Here is a 14,926-nt window from a genome sequence, read left to right on the forward strand (position 1 = left end):
GCCCATGTCAAAAAGGATTATGAACTGTCGGCCCTTGGCAGAGCCATAAGCTCGGATGAGGCTCTTCTGAGCAGCATTGCTCTCACCCTCCTGCTTAGCATCGAATACCATGGATGGCATAGGATGCATAGAAGGTAAAAGTTGAACTGCATTTGAGGTAGTAGGCGGGGCTGGAGGAGCTGGGGAGGCGGAGGCTATGGCAACTGTGGCAGAAGGAGCTTTGGCGGTTTGTGCCGCTTGCCATTTGTGGCAATCCTTCTTACCATGCCCTATAATATGACAAAAAAAACATCTATTTTCTGACTGGTACTTCCTTTGCTCCTCTGGAGGAAGATAACCTCCAGTACTGGCTGCTTTAGCCTTTTCATCAGGGGTTTTCTTAGGTTCTTTATCTTTCTTACCCCCTGAACTGGAGCTATTACTGCCGTCCTTCTTAGCATCTTTAGAAGACGCGTTACCTTTCCCTGTCTGTGCACCTGATTGCTGCTGCTGGGGTTTGGTACTCGATGGAGATGACTGCTTGGGCTTGCCCCCATTGAGCTTCATTTCTTCATTCTGAGCGAGAGCCCGGTCATATGTACTTGGTTCAAAGTTACGAACTGTGAACCGAATGTTAGAGTCCAATCCACGAATGAATTGCTCCATCTCAGCCTGCTCAGATAACCCTAACTGCTGTGCTAAAGTAATAACCTTACCGAAAAACTGAAGCACTGGGGATCCGTTCTGTCTGAGTCCATAGAACTCGTCTTTCAAACCGGTCATGTACTGGGGCGGGAGAAATCTGGTCTTCAGGTCATGGATAAAGATGTCCCAGTCAAAGGCTGTGACACCTGTGGCCTGGTTTGTATGAATGCTAGACCAATGCTGCCACCAAGTGACTGCCTCATCACCAGTGAGATGGGGAGCCGCTAAGTGGACTTTATCTTGAGGGTATGTGATCCTAGCTAATGGAAAATGAGCATTAAACTGATGAATAAATTGATTAACTGACGAATGATCACACTTACCATCATACTTACTGAAGTTTGGTTGACTGCGAATGATGGTGGTTGATGCTGCTGGCTGGTGACACCTATGACTGGGGAGACTGAGGAGAGCTGCAGATACCTCAAGTGTATGGCCTCCTTTTCCCGTTGGTGCTCAAGTAACATACGTTCTCGATCAAGCTCACGTTGGTGTTCCCGAGCGGCGAGTTCAGCCTGACGCCGGTCTTCGTTGATCCTGCATTGGGCTTCCACATAGTCCCGTCTTTCTACTTTTTCTTCTTTCCTTCGGGCCTCATCCTCTCTCCTTTGTTGTTCCATCTGAAAGAAGCGGGAGATGTAGTCGGGTGCTGCTAGAGGTGAGGAAGGACGTGCTGCTGCTACCTCCAAGAGTTGGAGACGCTCCATGAGCAACTGGTTCTGAGCTCTCAGAAGAGCTACGGTGTCTGTTGTAGGCGGAAGAACATGGTCTCCTTCAGGGGAGACGTCTTCCGACTGATGAGTACTCTCTTCTCTAGGCATGATGCTGAAGTCGGTGGTCGTGCCAGAACGCAATCTAACCATCCAAGGATGCCCTCACGCTAGGATACGGTGTGTGTGGACAATCTGAATCTGATACCAATGTGATATGCAGCGGAAGTCTTTGTATTGGAAGATCCTGTCACACAAATGCTCACACCCTCTTCTGCATCCTGAGTTTCGTGAGTTTGGCAATACATTTTAATACTTCAAACCTTAAAGAGATGAGAGAGAGATATGAGAACTGTACACCAGATTGGGTCCCGAATTACCCACTGAAGGGCCCCCTATCCCGATAACGAGATAGTATTTGCTTTATTTCTTTAGAGAGAATGACTGTGGACTGTAGATAAGCCAAACACAATATCTCGGAGGATCGGAAGCCTGGCTGAACTGTACACGGCTGTAGAAACACCTCGATGAACTGATCTCGAACCTATGCACTCTTCCCAAGGGCTGCACACCTGAGGCTGAGAAAAGGAGGTGGAGGACTGTTCTAAGCTATGTTAGAATGCAGTAAATGCTTATGAATGCTGTGTTACCTTCACTAGAGGGCTGTAGCATGTATGGATGATGCATATCGGCGGAGCAACTGCTGTAGAACTGCTATAGGACTGAAAACGCAAGGAAGAACTGCTGTAGAACTGTCAACGCATGGCTGGGCTGATGCTGGACAGAAAAACGTAGACTGTTTTGCTGTTTTGGGGACTGGGACTGAATCTGCAGGCTGGGTACTATGTAGGAAACACAAATCTGCCTGCAGAATCGGGCCTGAATAGATGCTAAATGCAGGCGCCTATGGTCTAACGGGCTGCGTTGAACTGTAGAGGCTGATTGGAAGCAAAACGCAAGGTCTCCTGGCTGGAGAAGCAAACGCAGAAGCTCCAATAGGGCTGGATTAGTCTAGGGCTAAAGGCGGGGATGCTCCTAAGGCTGAGGATGAAGGTGCCTAGCTCACTAAAGACTGAATGAGAAGCTAAGCCCTATGCAAGCCTATTTATACTAACTAGAGGCTGGTCAAGTTGGCTGGTCATTTATTTAATAAACTTTATATTTATAAATGACAATAAATGCTAAATAAATACTATAAAATATGAGAAAAATACCAGATAAATCCTAGTAAATTCCCTAAGGCTTCTGGGATGTTCTAAATGATGCACAAGCATATGAATGCATATTATGCAAGACGCAGAGTGCTTTCTGATGCAAACCCTAAGGCTTCTACTGACTCTACATGCATGAATGATTCTCTCCAAGTGGGTTAAGGGACTTGACTGACTGACTGACCCGCTATGGCTGAGGAATGACCTACGTAGCTCGTGCCTGACTTATCCTGGACTGAGGATGTACAATGGGGTCACGGCGTACGACAAATATCATCCTACTGGGTTCTAATACTGTACAACTGTTGCACTACTGATGATGAGCCAATTTGTCACCATGCACTGAGTGCAGAGTGCATGTGACATCATGAGGCCCGCAGAGCAGGCAAGTGGGCTATCTACAGAGATGGTAGAGTCATTATCACTCAGCGCCGTCCCAAATAGGAACGCGGGGTCTATGAGACCAAACACCTGAGGTCGGCAGTATGGAACTGCAATGGCATGCTGTGGTCGAATCCAGGAGGCTTGAGCGAGATTCTCACAGGCAAGGATGTCATTTTTTATACGAAGACTCATCAGAGCCCTGAGAGGGGCTTACCATACATAGCCAGGTATGAGTGGGAGTTAGCTTTTCGAGGCGAGACCCGCACATTAGGAGGAGTACGTGGCTCTGGGGGGTAGTTGTCCTTTTTAGATCACATCTCCGACAGATTCTCGGCATCGTCCGGAAGGACGAAGATGCACGGTATCTTTGGGTGCGGCTACAACTTAGCAGTGCTGGTCGGCCAGTTCCACAACCATAAAACACTTCAGCGCTGCCCGACTGGGCAATAACTGCCTTAAACGCTGTCCGATTGGTGGTCTTCTTCAATCATTAATCGCCATTGCTGCCTTGTCCTTTGGAGCGCCTGCAGTCGTCACCGTCACAACTCTGACGTCACCCTTCGTGCAGCCGTCAGTCCATTCTGGCAGCCGACAGCCTCTTCCATGCTATGCTCCAAGACCAATACTACCAAACAGCCCTCCTTGCTCCAGTTTCTGGTTCATAGTCTTTATCTGGCTGCCTCTTCTGGATCAGCACCTGAGGATTGTCCATGGCATTGATCATGCACATGACATATATATGGCCCAATGATTCTCTCCCCTCATTCACTTACGAGAGCCCTCACGGGCCGAGTCCTCCCTCACGGGAGATTGTCATCACGCCCTCACTTACGGGGACCACCCCACACTAGGGGCAGCCATGTACAATTCATCTTCATTGTTATGCAGATTGTTTTTCTCTCTTCTCTCTGTGCCATTGTCTCGTTACTTGCTTTCCGCTGCGCACTTTGAGATGGTATCAGAGCACAAAGTTTTGGCGTTTTTCTGGAGCTGATCTTGGCGTTTTCTGCTGGAGGATGGAGAAGGAGAAGATCTGCGTTTTTGGAGCTACTATTCGCATGCAGAAGGGCGGTTGCTCAAGCTGCGTTTTTGTTGGTGGTTTGGATCTGATTCGGCAGGGCTGCTCAGCCTTGCAGCGTATTTGGAGGGTGCGTGCACTCACAAGCGGCTGTTGTCCTACACGGGGATGGAGGAGGCGAGGTCCTGTGGGGATGCTCCGGCGAGGGTACAGGCAAGTACCCTCGTGGCAGATGTCCCACCCACCCTACTTCATGCCACAAAGGCAGCCCATCCCGTAGGGTCTTGAACAGTTTCTTGAGAGTACAGGTTTACCAGAGATTGATGTGGGTAATGTCATTCCATGGCAGACAGGTACTTGCACAGTTTCCAGATGCAGGTTCAGGTTTTCAGGTTCCAAAGGTTTGCGAGAGGTTGTAGCAACAGTTTGGAGATGTGATGCATGGCCTCGGAGTTCTCACGTAGAGGATGCAGGTAGATGCCTCTGAGATTTCTTGGGATGCTGGAGCAGTTTTTCAGTGCAGTTGGTGCATCAGGGTGCTGTGATGGTTGATTTCTTCGACACGGCGACCGGTTGGTTGGGAGCTTGTCAGCCGGGCGGTGTCTTTGTTAACACCAAAGAGCTTTCATTGATGGCAGGTGGTTGGGTGACTCATGGGGTGTGAGCAGTAGTTCCATCACCGTAAGGGCAGACTTTGGATACAGGTTCTGCAAAGATGGCAGGGTGCAAGTTGTCAGCTGAAGAGGTGGACGGTTTGGTTAGTACACCTATACAAGAGCTTGACATGAGGCTTCCTTTTCAGAGGGGGTGCATTTTCTGCAGCGAAACTTGATCCAGAGCAAGGATCAATAGAGGATCAAAGGCTTCGGATGGTGCTCAGGATGACCAGACTCAGGAGCAGGTATGGCTCAGGAGCAGAAGGTTCGAGTACCAGGGTTTATGTTGAGACCAGAGGTTTGCAGTGGTTGGTGCTTAGTTTGACTGGCCTTTGGTCTGAGGACCACAGAAACTGCATGGGGACCCCTGTTGATTCAGAGGGGGTTTGAGAGGTTTGCGGGCCACTTTGTGTGGTCAAGTGTGACACATATTTGGGTTGGAGATGTGGACAGTTGGAGGTTCACTTGTGGATTTTGCTTACGGCGCAATGTCTTGGAGCGGGGCATTGACTGAGGCGAAGTTGAGGCAGCTTCTTAATGTTATGCGGGAGATGATCGACATCTCAGTCATGCAGTTTAGGTTTTCTTCCAACTCCTTGAAGACTTGTTCCACACCCAGGATCTGAGAGGGGGTGTTAGCATTATTCATCTCCTAGGTGTATGCCCATTTTGTCGTGTCCGGGGCGCCCAGTTTGTTCCCGGGCAGCACCTGTCACGACCCTGTGTTTTTCTCTGGACAGTATATGCAAGTGTGCACGGGGACATGGTGGACAGTGTGAATGGCATCAGATTGGAGTCAAAAAGTAAACCCATGTGTGGACAACCCCAAGTGTGAAGGGAGCCAAGTGATAAAAGTCTTTTCTCATAACCCATAGGGACAAAGGGGTTTGGAGGGGACAAAGGTTTACAAGCCTTTAAAAATAAAAGAACCCCTTTTAGGGGATAATCGTGGCCTTTATGCTATTATGGGGGCCTATACTTCTTTTAGAGGGAGTCGAGCTGCAGCTTCAGCCGTGTGTGCTTTTTCGCTGAGGAGGGCTGCTCGGCAGGGTGCACAGGAGAGCACGTTGTGTTGGGGTAAAGGCATTATGCCCACCCTTGTAGTGTGTACAAGCCCATAAGTTTTATAGTACATAGTACACTTAGTACTTTTAATGTACTAAGTGCACTATGTGTACTAGTGCAAATATACATGTGTGATAGGGGAGTCACACACTCACACTTGATGAGTTGACTTATCTCCACCAATTGTTGTAACCTTTTTGGTCTCATAGGTCATTTTGGCCTTCTGAAGACGTTAATATATCATTTCATTTCTCTCCCTTCTTCTCTATGTATGTCTCCCACATGAAACCCTAACTCTACAGCTGAGCTCTTCAGAGCTCCTTCAGAAAGCAGCCAAACTGCAGCGTTCTCTCTCTCTCTCTCTCTCTCTCTCTCTCTCTCTCTCTCTGCTGAAAAGCGGACAGGTCTGCAGGAAGGGCTGGTCGGGCAGATGCAGTAGAGATACATGCTTTACTGGCTTGGAAAAGAGGCTGGTGGGCTGGCTGCGGGAAGCGCCCAGCCAACAGATTCACATGCCCTCTCTCTCTCTTGAAAGGAGGCCGGCTCTAGGAAGTGCAAGACTTTCTATCTCTCTTTCTTTTGGAAGGAGGCGCACAGCCGGGACTGTTTATGGGCTGTTTTTGTTTGGCTGCAAATTCAGCTATGTACTTGGGTTTCCGACTGCAAGTACAAGTCACTTGAATGTGTTTCTTGGCATGGGAGTGAAGCAAGCTCGCATGGCTGCATGCTCACGGAGCAGATTGTTTTCTTCCTGCTAGAAAGGAACAGAGGGACCTACAGTTATGGGCATCTCTATGTTTCCAGATGTTTCATGAGGGAACAGGTAACTAGATGTATGCCGTTGTTGGCATTTGTTGTTGAATGGTGCCATGAATGGTTATGTATGGAAACAGGACAGAAGTTTCAAAGGGAAACAGGCCTAAGGGTTTCATGTGGAAACAGGTCGTAGGTTTCTCGAGGAAACATGTTTTTGGGTTTCTCCAAGAGATAGGTCACATGCAGGAATGGACACATGTTTGGTACAGCCTTGCTACTGATTGGGCAGGGGATAGGGAATCCATGACAGAGATGGATAGTACCCTTGGAAGGTAGAGAGGGTTGGTATAGGTGTGTCGACTATATGGTATGCTGTGCTGAGATACGAGTTCTCTTTTGAGAGACAGTTTGGGGGTCCGTGTTGGGATGCAGAAGCACTGGATGTGTCAGGGTGTGATGTTGTTCATAGGGTGAGAGGCTATGGATGGTTGTGGCAGTCCTGATTATGGGAGAAGACTTCTGTATGCAGGACTCAATGTGTGAGAGTCTTTTGAGGTGAACAATGGCTGGACTTGTTGGTGGATGCCGAGTGGATATGAAGCCATGATGCAGGGTATTTGCAGGCTTCAGGAGTTATACTATGACGGCTGAGTTCCCAGCCTTATTGTAATTAAAGTTCTTATAATCAATTAAAGAAATGCCGCAAGGGGCGCCACTGCGTTTTGGGCCCAATCAGTGTCCGTGTACTATTTGCAGGAGCACTCTAGCTCCCCCTGTTTCTTTTCCTTTTCTAGGTCCTCAATGGCGTTGAAGTGTTTTATGTGCGAGTGTTTGTTTCACCGCCCGTCAGATTTCTGAAGGCCGGTTTCAGCACCTATTTTTCCCTCATTCTTTGACCCTTGGTTGTGGGCTGGGCACCCATTTGATGTAACACGCGGAAGCTCTGGGTAGTCTTCTTTCAGCCCTAAACACTCTTGGAAACCTTCTGATGCAAAAACGCACCATCTGATGCAAAAACGCAAGTAGAGAGAGAGTAGAGAGAGAGAGTGAGAAGTGCTGGAATTTCAATATATACTATGGTACAAAAAGGTACATATCTTTGCAGCCCTTGGCTGCCCTCTTGAAAAGGTGATAACACACCTGAAATCTGCCCTAGACTAGGATCCTACTGACTCAAACCCCTAGTGGGTTGAATGACTCAAACAAAGAGCAAGTGTGCCTTTATATAGGCCTTGGAGCATGTGGGAAACTGGCCGACTGCTGGTCGGCCAGTTACTAACTCATAAAATCAATTAATTGCAGCCGACTGGGTCTTCTGGATGCGCCTGCTGCCAGCACCTTCTGTCCTGCAGCCGACAGCCCTTTGGTACTGCTGATGTCATCCTCCATGCAGCCGACAGCCCTTCTGATCCATGCTTTGCTCCAAGTCCTGCTCCATGTCCATCTTCTACTGGTTCATAGTCTTTATCTGCTTGCCCCTTCTGGATTTAGTCTTGAGAAAGTCCATGGCATTGCTGATGCACATGACATCCCCCTCTGCTAAACTTGATGACGGGAATCCAACCTGCTCTTGGATGACTGTCATCATCCCAATCCTATTCCGAAGTCCCTCTGTCATCATCCATCGCTGGCAAACCTTTTTTCTCTGAAAATCTGATCTGTTCTCCAAACCACTCTGTCTCTGATGAAGATCTATGCATCTGGTCTTCCTCTAGTCCACAATCCATTCCTGCCCTGATTCTGAACACCGTCTTGGTCTTCGTTCCTGGAACTGAGTCTGGCACTCTCACATCACCCTTGGAGGATCAACCTCCCTTGGGACCGTTCCCTTAGAACCTATCTGGCTCACGGAACTGCCATCCCCATCTGGCACTGTGGAACACCACCAACAAACCTCCTGGGAGTTCTTCCCGATCTGTGTTCCTGCCTTGGGCTTCGAATTCGTGTACTTTCCTGTACCTTGGACCTGTACACCATCATCTGGGACTGATTCAATGTTTAGCTTTGCTGAGCCTGATGCTCTGATACCAATGTAACACGCGGAAGCTCTGGGTAGTCTTCTTTCAGCCCTAAACACTCTTGGAAACCTTCTGATGCAAAAACGCAGGTAGAGAGAGAGTAGAGAGAGAGAGTGAGAAGTGCTGGAATTTCAATATATACTATGGTACAAAAAGGTACATATCTTTGCAGCCCTTGGCTGCCCTCTTGAAAAGGTGATAACACACCTGAAATCTGCCCTAGACTAGGATCCTACTGACTCAAACCCCTAGTGGGTTGAATGACTCAAACAAAGAGCAAGTGTGCCTTTATATAGGCCTTGGAGCATGTGGGAAACTGGCCGACTGCTGGTCGGCCAGTTACTAACTCATAAAATCAATTAATTGCAGCCGACTGGGTCTTCTGGATGCGCCTGCTGCCAGCACCTTCTGTCCTGCAGCCGACAGCCCTTTGGTACTGCTGATGTCATCCTCCATGCAGCCGACAGCCCTTCTGATCCATGCTTTGCTCCAAGTCCTGCTCCATGTCCATCTTCTACTGGTTCATAGTCTTTATCTGCTTGCCCCTTCTGGATTTAGTCTTGAGAAAGTCCATGGCATTGCTGATGCACATGACATCCCCCTCTGCTAAACTTGATGACGGGAATCCAACCTGCTCTTGGATGACTGTCATCATCCCAATCCTATTCCGAAGTCCCTCTGTCATCATCCATCGCTGGCAAACCTTTTTTCTCTGAAAATCTGATCTGTTCTCCAAACCACTCTGTCTCTGATGAAGATCTATGCATCTGGTCTTCCTCTAGTCCACAATCCATTCCTGCCCTGATTCTGAACACCGTCTTGGTCTTCGTTCCTGGAACTGAGTCTGGCACTCTCACATCACCCTTGGAGGATCAACCTCCCTTGGGACCGTTCCCTTAGAACCTATCTGGCTCACGGAACTGCCATCCCCATCTGGCACTGTGGAACACCACCAACAAACCTCCTGGGAGTTCTTCCCGATCTGTGTTCCTGCCTTGGGCTTCGAATTCGTGTACTTTCCTGTACCTTGGACCTGTACACCATCATCTGGGACTGATTCAATGTTTAGCTTTGCTGAGCCTGATGCTCTGATACCAATGTAACACGCGGAAGCTCTGGGTAGTCTTCTTTCAGCCCTAAACACTCTTGGAAACCTTCTGATGCAAAAACGCAGGTAGAGAGAGAGTAGAGAGAGAGAGTGAGAAGTGCTGGAATTTCAATATATACTATGGTACAAAAAGGTACATATCTTTGCAGCCCTTGGCTGCCCTCTTGAAAAGGTGATAACACACCTGAAATCTGCCCTAGACTAGGATCCTACTGACTCAAACCCCTAGTGGGTTGAATGACTCAAACAAAGAGCAAGTGTGCCTTTATATAGGCCTTGGAGCATGTGGGAAACTGGCCGACTGCTGGTCGGCCAGTTACTAACTCATAAAATCAATTAATTGCAGCCGACTGGGTCTTCTGGATGCGCCTGCTGCCAGCACCTTCTGTCCTGCAGCCGACAGCCCTTTGGTACTGCTGATGTCATCCTCCATGCAGCCGACAGCCCTTCTGATCCATGCTTTGCTCCAAGTCCTGCTCCATGTCCATCTTCTACTGGTTCATAGTCTTTATCTGCTTGCCCCTTCTGGATTTAGTCTTGAGAAAGTCCATGGCATTGCTGATGCACATGACATTTGATCTCCCTTATTTTTCCATTTTATGCTAGTCGGTTTGTCTTGAGGGGGTCAGCCATGTATGTAGGCTGGTATATATGGCCCAATGATTCTCTCCCCTCATTCACTTACGAGAGCCCTCACAGAGACCGAGTCCTCCCTCACGGGAGTTTGTCATCACACCCTCACTTACGGGGACCACCCCAAGCTAGGGACAGACATGTACAATTCATCTTCATTGTTATGCAAATTGTTTTTCTCTCCTCTCTGTGCCATTGTCTCGTTCCTTGCTTTCCGCTGCGCACTTTGACACCCTCCACGTGCCGCTCCAAACCTACCTTGCCCGAGAGGAGTTACCTGGGACCGAGCCTCTGCACTCCAGCGTGCCCGACGCCCTCGACACCCCCGTTGGCCATGATCACCTCATCAGCTCTAGATCCAGGACATGCTCCACCGCCATCGAGCTACCTTTCCACGTGACATAGCTAAGGGAGACCTCTCGGCCATACTCATTAGCCCCATGCTTGATATTTTGGAGAGTGGTATACCATCTACTCAGGTTGATGTTGCTCTCATGTTTCTATGTTCTTAGTATTCCATGATGAGTTTCCATAGATTCTTCGGGACAGCCTCCCTCCCCAGCTTCTCCCGTCCAGACCGGAGGATCACAAGATTGACCTCCTCCCAGGCTCGGAATCCCCGAGCAAGTTTCCGTATCGGAGTTGGACTACCAACTCCAAGAATTGTTGCAATATGGCTTCATCCGTCCCAGCGTGTCGCCATTTGCAGCACCGATCTTGTTTGTCAAGAAGAAAGATGGGTCTTCCCGTTTGTGTGTTGATTATCGTGCACTCAACAAGCTGATTATCGTGCACTCAACAAGCTAACTATCAAGAGCAGATTCCCGATGCCTCGAATTGACTATATTCTCGAGAGGCTAAATGGAGCAAAGATGTTCTCAAAACTAGATTTAAAGAGTGGGTACCACCAGGTACGGATTGTGGAGGGGGACGTCCCCAAGACAATCTTCCATACGGAACGAGCCCACTATGAATTTGTGGTCATGCCATTTGGCTTGACGAACGCCCCAGCTACATTTAACCGCATGATAATGCGTGTTTTCCGGGATTTGATTGGACAGTGTGTGTTCATATTTTTGCACGACATACTGGTATTTTCAGCTACGGTTGAACAGCATGACATTGATGTGGAGAAAGTCCTTAAGTTGCTGGAAAGCAACGAGCTCTATGTCAATGAAAAGAAGTCAGAATTTTATCTGTTCCAGGTGCATTACTTGGGATATATAATTAGTGCTGAAGGCATTCGACTTGATCCGGCTAAAGTGGCCGAGATTGTCAACTGGGAAGTACCTCAGACAGCATGTGACATTAGATCATTTGTGGGTATATGCCAGGCATATTCCACCCACATCGACAAGTTTTCTGACCTCTCGGCAGATCTCACCGATCTGCTAAAGGGGGTGAAAACAAGAAGGCAAAAGATTCGAATGACTCCACGAGCGTTGGAGGCATTCCAGAACCTCAAGGTGGCTTTATCAGAATCACCTTGTTTAGCACTTGCCTCGTGGGACGAACCATTTCAGGTGATCACCGATGCGAGTAACATCACAATTGGAGGTGTTTTACAACAGAATGGCCATCCAGTAGCTTACATGTCTCGTAAGTTACTGCCCGTCGAGAAGAACTACTCAGTTTATGATCGTGAACTCGTAGCAGACGATGCCAAGTGCACAGTGGAGTGATCGACAACACTGCTGGAGTCAGATATTCCAGCAGTTCGGTGGTATGATTGAGTACCTTCCAAGAAAGGCCAATCCAGTGGTGGCCGACAGTTGTCTTTCAAGAGCTTCGAACCTTTTCCAATCCGGAAAAAGATTAATGAGTTGTCTATGCAATTAAAGCTACCTCCGAGTTGGACTATGCACAATGTATTTCATGTCAATTGTTGGTTAAAGCCATATGCACGTCCACCCCCTTCAGAGGTCAAAGACGAAGCGGAACCAGACATTGTTGATGAAGCACGATGTATTTCATGTCAATTGTTGGTTAAAGCCATATGCACGTCCACCCCCTTCAGAGGTCAAAGACGAAGCGGAACCAGACATTGTTGATGAAGCAGCAGTAATGGTTCAAGAATAGATCCTTTTGCACCGTTTCAAGCATGGCTCCGGCCGAAGACTACGACACGAAGTTTCAGGACCAAGAAACTCATGAAGCGGTATGGCTCGACAAAGAGTTCTTCGAAGACTATCCGGCGTTATTGACGGATTATTTGGAGACTATGCAGCTTCCGTCAAGTTAAGCAGAAGGGGATGTCACGTGGAGAAGATCCATCTGACTCCAAGAGTCCAAGGTTAGTAGTAAAATGTGTTATGTGGCCCCTAGGCATGTTTTTCTGAGTACAACCTGCTAGGTGACCCCAAGAATGCCTTCCAAGACTCCTGTGGGTGATTCATTAGCGTATGCGGCTGGTACAGGCAACCTGAAAAGATTTGCAGCAGCCATTGAGATCTAATGCTTGGCCTCGCACGAGGGTTTAACTGGGCAAAGTCCTGTAGTTTGTAAATGATCAAACCCCGCTTTGAAGCTGCAAGAAGCACGTGTATTGGAGCACACCCCATCTTTCTCTAGCTGGCTGTGTGGTGATGATTACCTAGGTTCTCATTGCCATAATGTGGTACATCACTTCCCACTAGTCCTTTTCCACACTTGCATCTATCAACTGCAGGGGCTGATGTCAAAACACCTTGGATCGGTGGAAGGCTGCAACTGCAACACCCAAACTAGTCGTTAAGGTCTTCAGCAAGGAGGAACTCTCAATCTAAGAGGTCCTAATGAGAAGTTGCAAGCCTTGCAGACCTGTGTCTCGTCTAACCAAATAATTGTCCTTGGCTACAAACAAGAAGAAGTAAGGAGCAAGGAGGCCTCTCTATTCGAGTTTACATTTTCTTGTTTAAAAGGCAATTAAAAATGTCTGTTATAGAGACAAGTCAGTCGTTAACAGGGGCGCTCCTTTGGTATGAGGCATGTAGATCATAGAATTGTAGAATGATAAGAGAGTAGGCATTCATATGAGTGCTAACCTTATATAGAGCGTTGCCGAGGTCACGGGTGAGGGTGCCTTGTGCCATTTTCTTTCCCCACTCATTGCCCATTGCTCCAACCACCATCTTGGCGAGGTTTCCCCCTGTGATGATGTTCAAGGGGAACCACAGGGGGACCTGGAAAGGCAGAAAATGGATGAGCTTGTTAGCAAAGCAGCATGCGATCCTATCATATGGGCTTTCAGGAGACCGGTCGAGACCCATGATTGTGGCAGCTTACACGTTTGTCTCTGACGAAAACCACGAACTTGGGATTTCCGTCATCCTCCAGCTTGGGCAAGGAGGGTACGCGCTGCTGGGGGACGCCCGGGCCGAACTGGCGCTTGCCCTTCCCCGCCCGCACCACCAAGAGGACAGGCCGGGTGAGGCCATTCGCGTGACTGTGGGAAATGAAGGAAGGCGAGAGGCGGGGCGCGAGGAAGGCAGACGTGAGCTCAAAGACACTGCAACGATCCCTACTACAACAAGAAGCGTGGCTTTGGCCACGCAAAGCTTCCATCGTACCCTTCAAGAGCGCGAGTGTTGCCACACATGAGCACCGAAAGAGTGCAGCGTCTCTCCTGTTTATATGGACAACATTATCCATTCAATTTTAGGCTCAACGTCTTCTTAGGGGAGAAAAAACATCATTGTTAAGAATTGTGGACAAATCTCTTTTCTATGTTTTAAAGGATACCGAGCTATCACCACACATATGTTTCACACTACCCATGTAGGTAGTACAAAGTCATTGCAAATGGACAACCATGTGGAAAATTTCGGTAAAACACCAAGGGGGGGAGAAAAGATATTGGGAGATTTTACACTTTGAGGACTTGTACTACATTGCATGTACTCCAATGATGATGTCACATGAAGTATGAGCAACTCACCTAAACTTTCTCCCTCTTCACTATGGAAGACATAAGGGAGGGACTCCAGCAACTCTCAAATTCTAAAACATGTAACTTGCAAGGATTTAAGACTCAAAGGAGGAAAGATGACTAATTGGTGGATTCAAGATATGTTTAAGTTGGCAATGTAACATGAGGTACCCTTTGAATGGACCATGAAACTTCTTCATCAAGAAGAAGGAAACAATAATAAATCAAGCAATTAACAAAGGATAATGATTAGCTCCATCGTGGCCAAACACTTTGGGACCGTTATCAAATGCAGGTGAATGATGTCTCTTGAAACTCAGATCCCTCAAACTATGCAAAGCCCTGTGCCATTAGACGTGCCTTGTACTTCTAATATCCCATCAAATCTATGCTTGGCCTTCCAAACTTGGTGCCGATGACCTTGCATTTATGTGTATAATCCACAAGATCCTAAGTGTGGTTTCTCATAATGTAATTATGCTCACTTTGCATGGCTCCCCTCTAGTTTGGATTTTCACATGCTTCCTACACCTTCATTTTCTTAGCCACCATCCAAATTGCGAATATGTGCATGTGCCTCTTCTACTCATCTATTCTCTTTGATCTACAAATAGTTGATGGCTCATCTTCTGTTAGTTGGTGGAGCTTTCCCATCAAAAAGTTACTTTGCCCACTTTGGATATGGCATATTCCTCTATGCTGGAGCAGGATAAAGCGGGCGAAGTCTCCTCCTCTACTTAATGGGGTTGTTCCATGAACACCACACTATGATCTTA

General features: G+C 47.9%; 1 protein-coding gene across 1 annotated transcript in view; it reads right to left on the reverse strand.

Moving 5' to 3' along the window:
- The window catches only part of LOC147639480 (protein HHL1, chloroplastic-like), a 45,578-nt gene extending 31,707 nt beyond the window's left edge, over positions 1 to 13,871 (reverse strand). The window contains exons 1-2 of the mRNA XM_086791848.1: positions 13,508 to 13,871; positions 13,267 to 13,404 (exon numbers count right to left, since the gene is read on the reverse strand). Coding sequence (XP_086647974.1) covers positions 13,267 to 13,404; positions 13,508 to 13,786 — 417 coding nt within the window. The 5' untranslated portion in view covers positions 13,787 to 13,871. The remainder of the gene's footprint in view (positions 1 to 13,266; positions 13,405 to 13,507) is intronic.
- Positions 13,872 to 14,926: the final 1,055 nt, after the last annotated feature.

Source organism: Cibotium barometz, chromosome 4, assembly GCF_041138505.1.
Source record: "Cibotium barometz isolate CiBa-2024 chromosome 4, ASM4113850v1, whole genome shotgun sequence".
In the NCBI taxonomy this organism is placed as follows: Eukaryota; Viridiplantae; Streptophyta; class Polypodiopsida; order Cyatheales; family Cibotiaceae; genus Cibotium; species Cibotium barometz.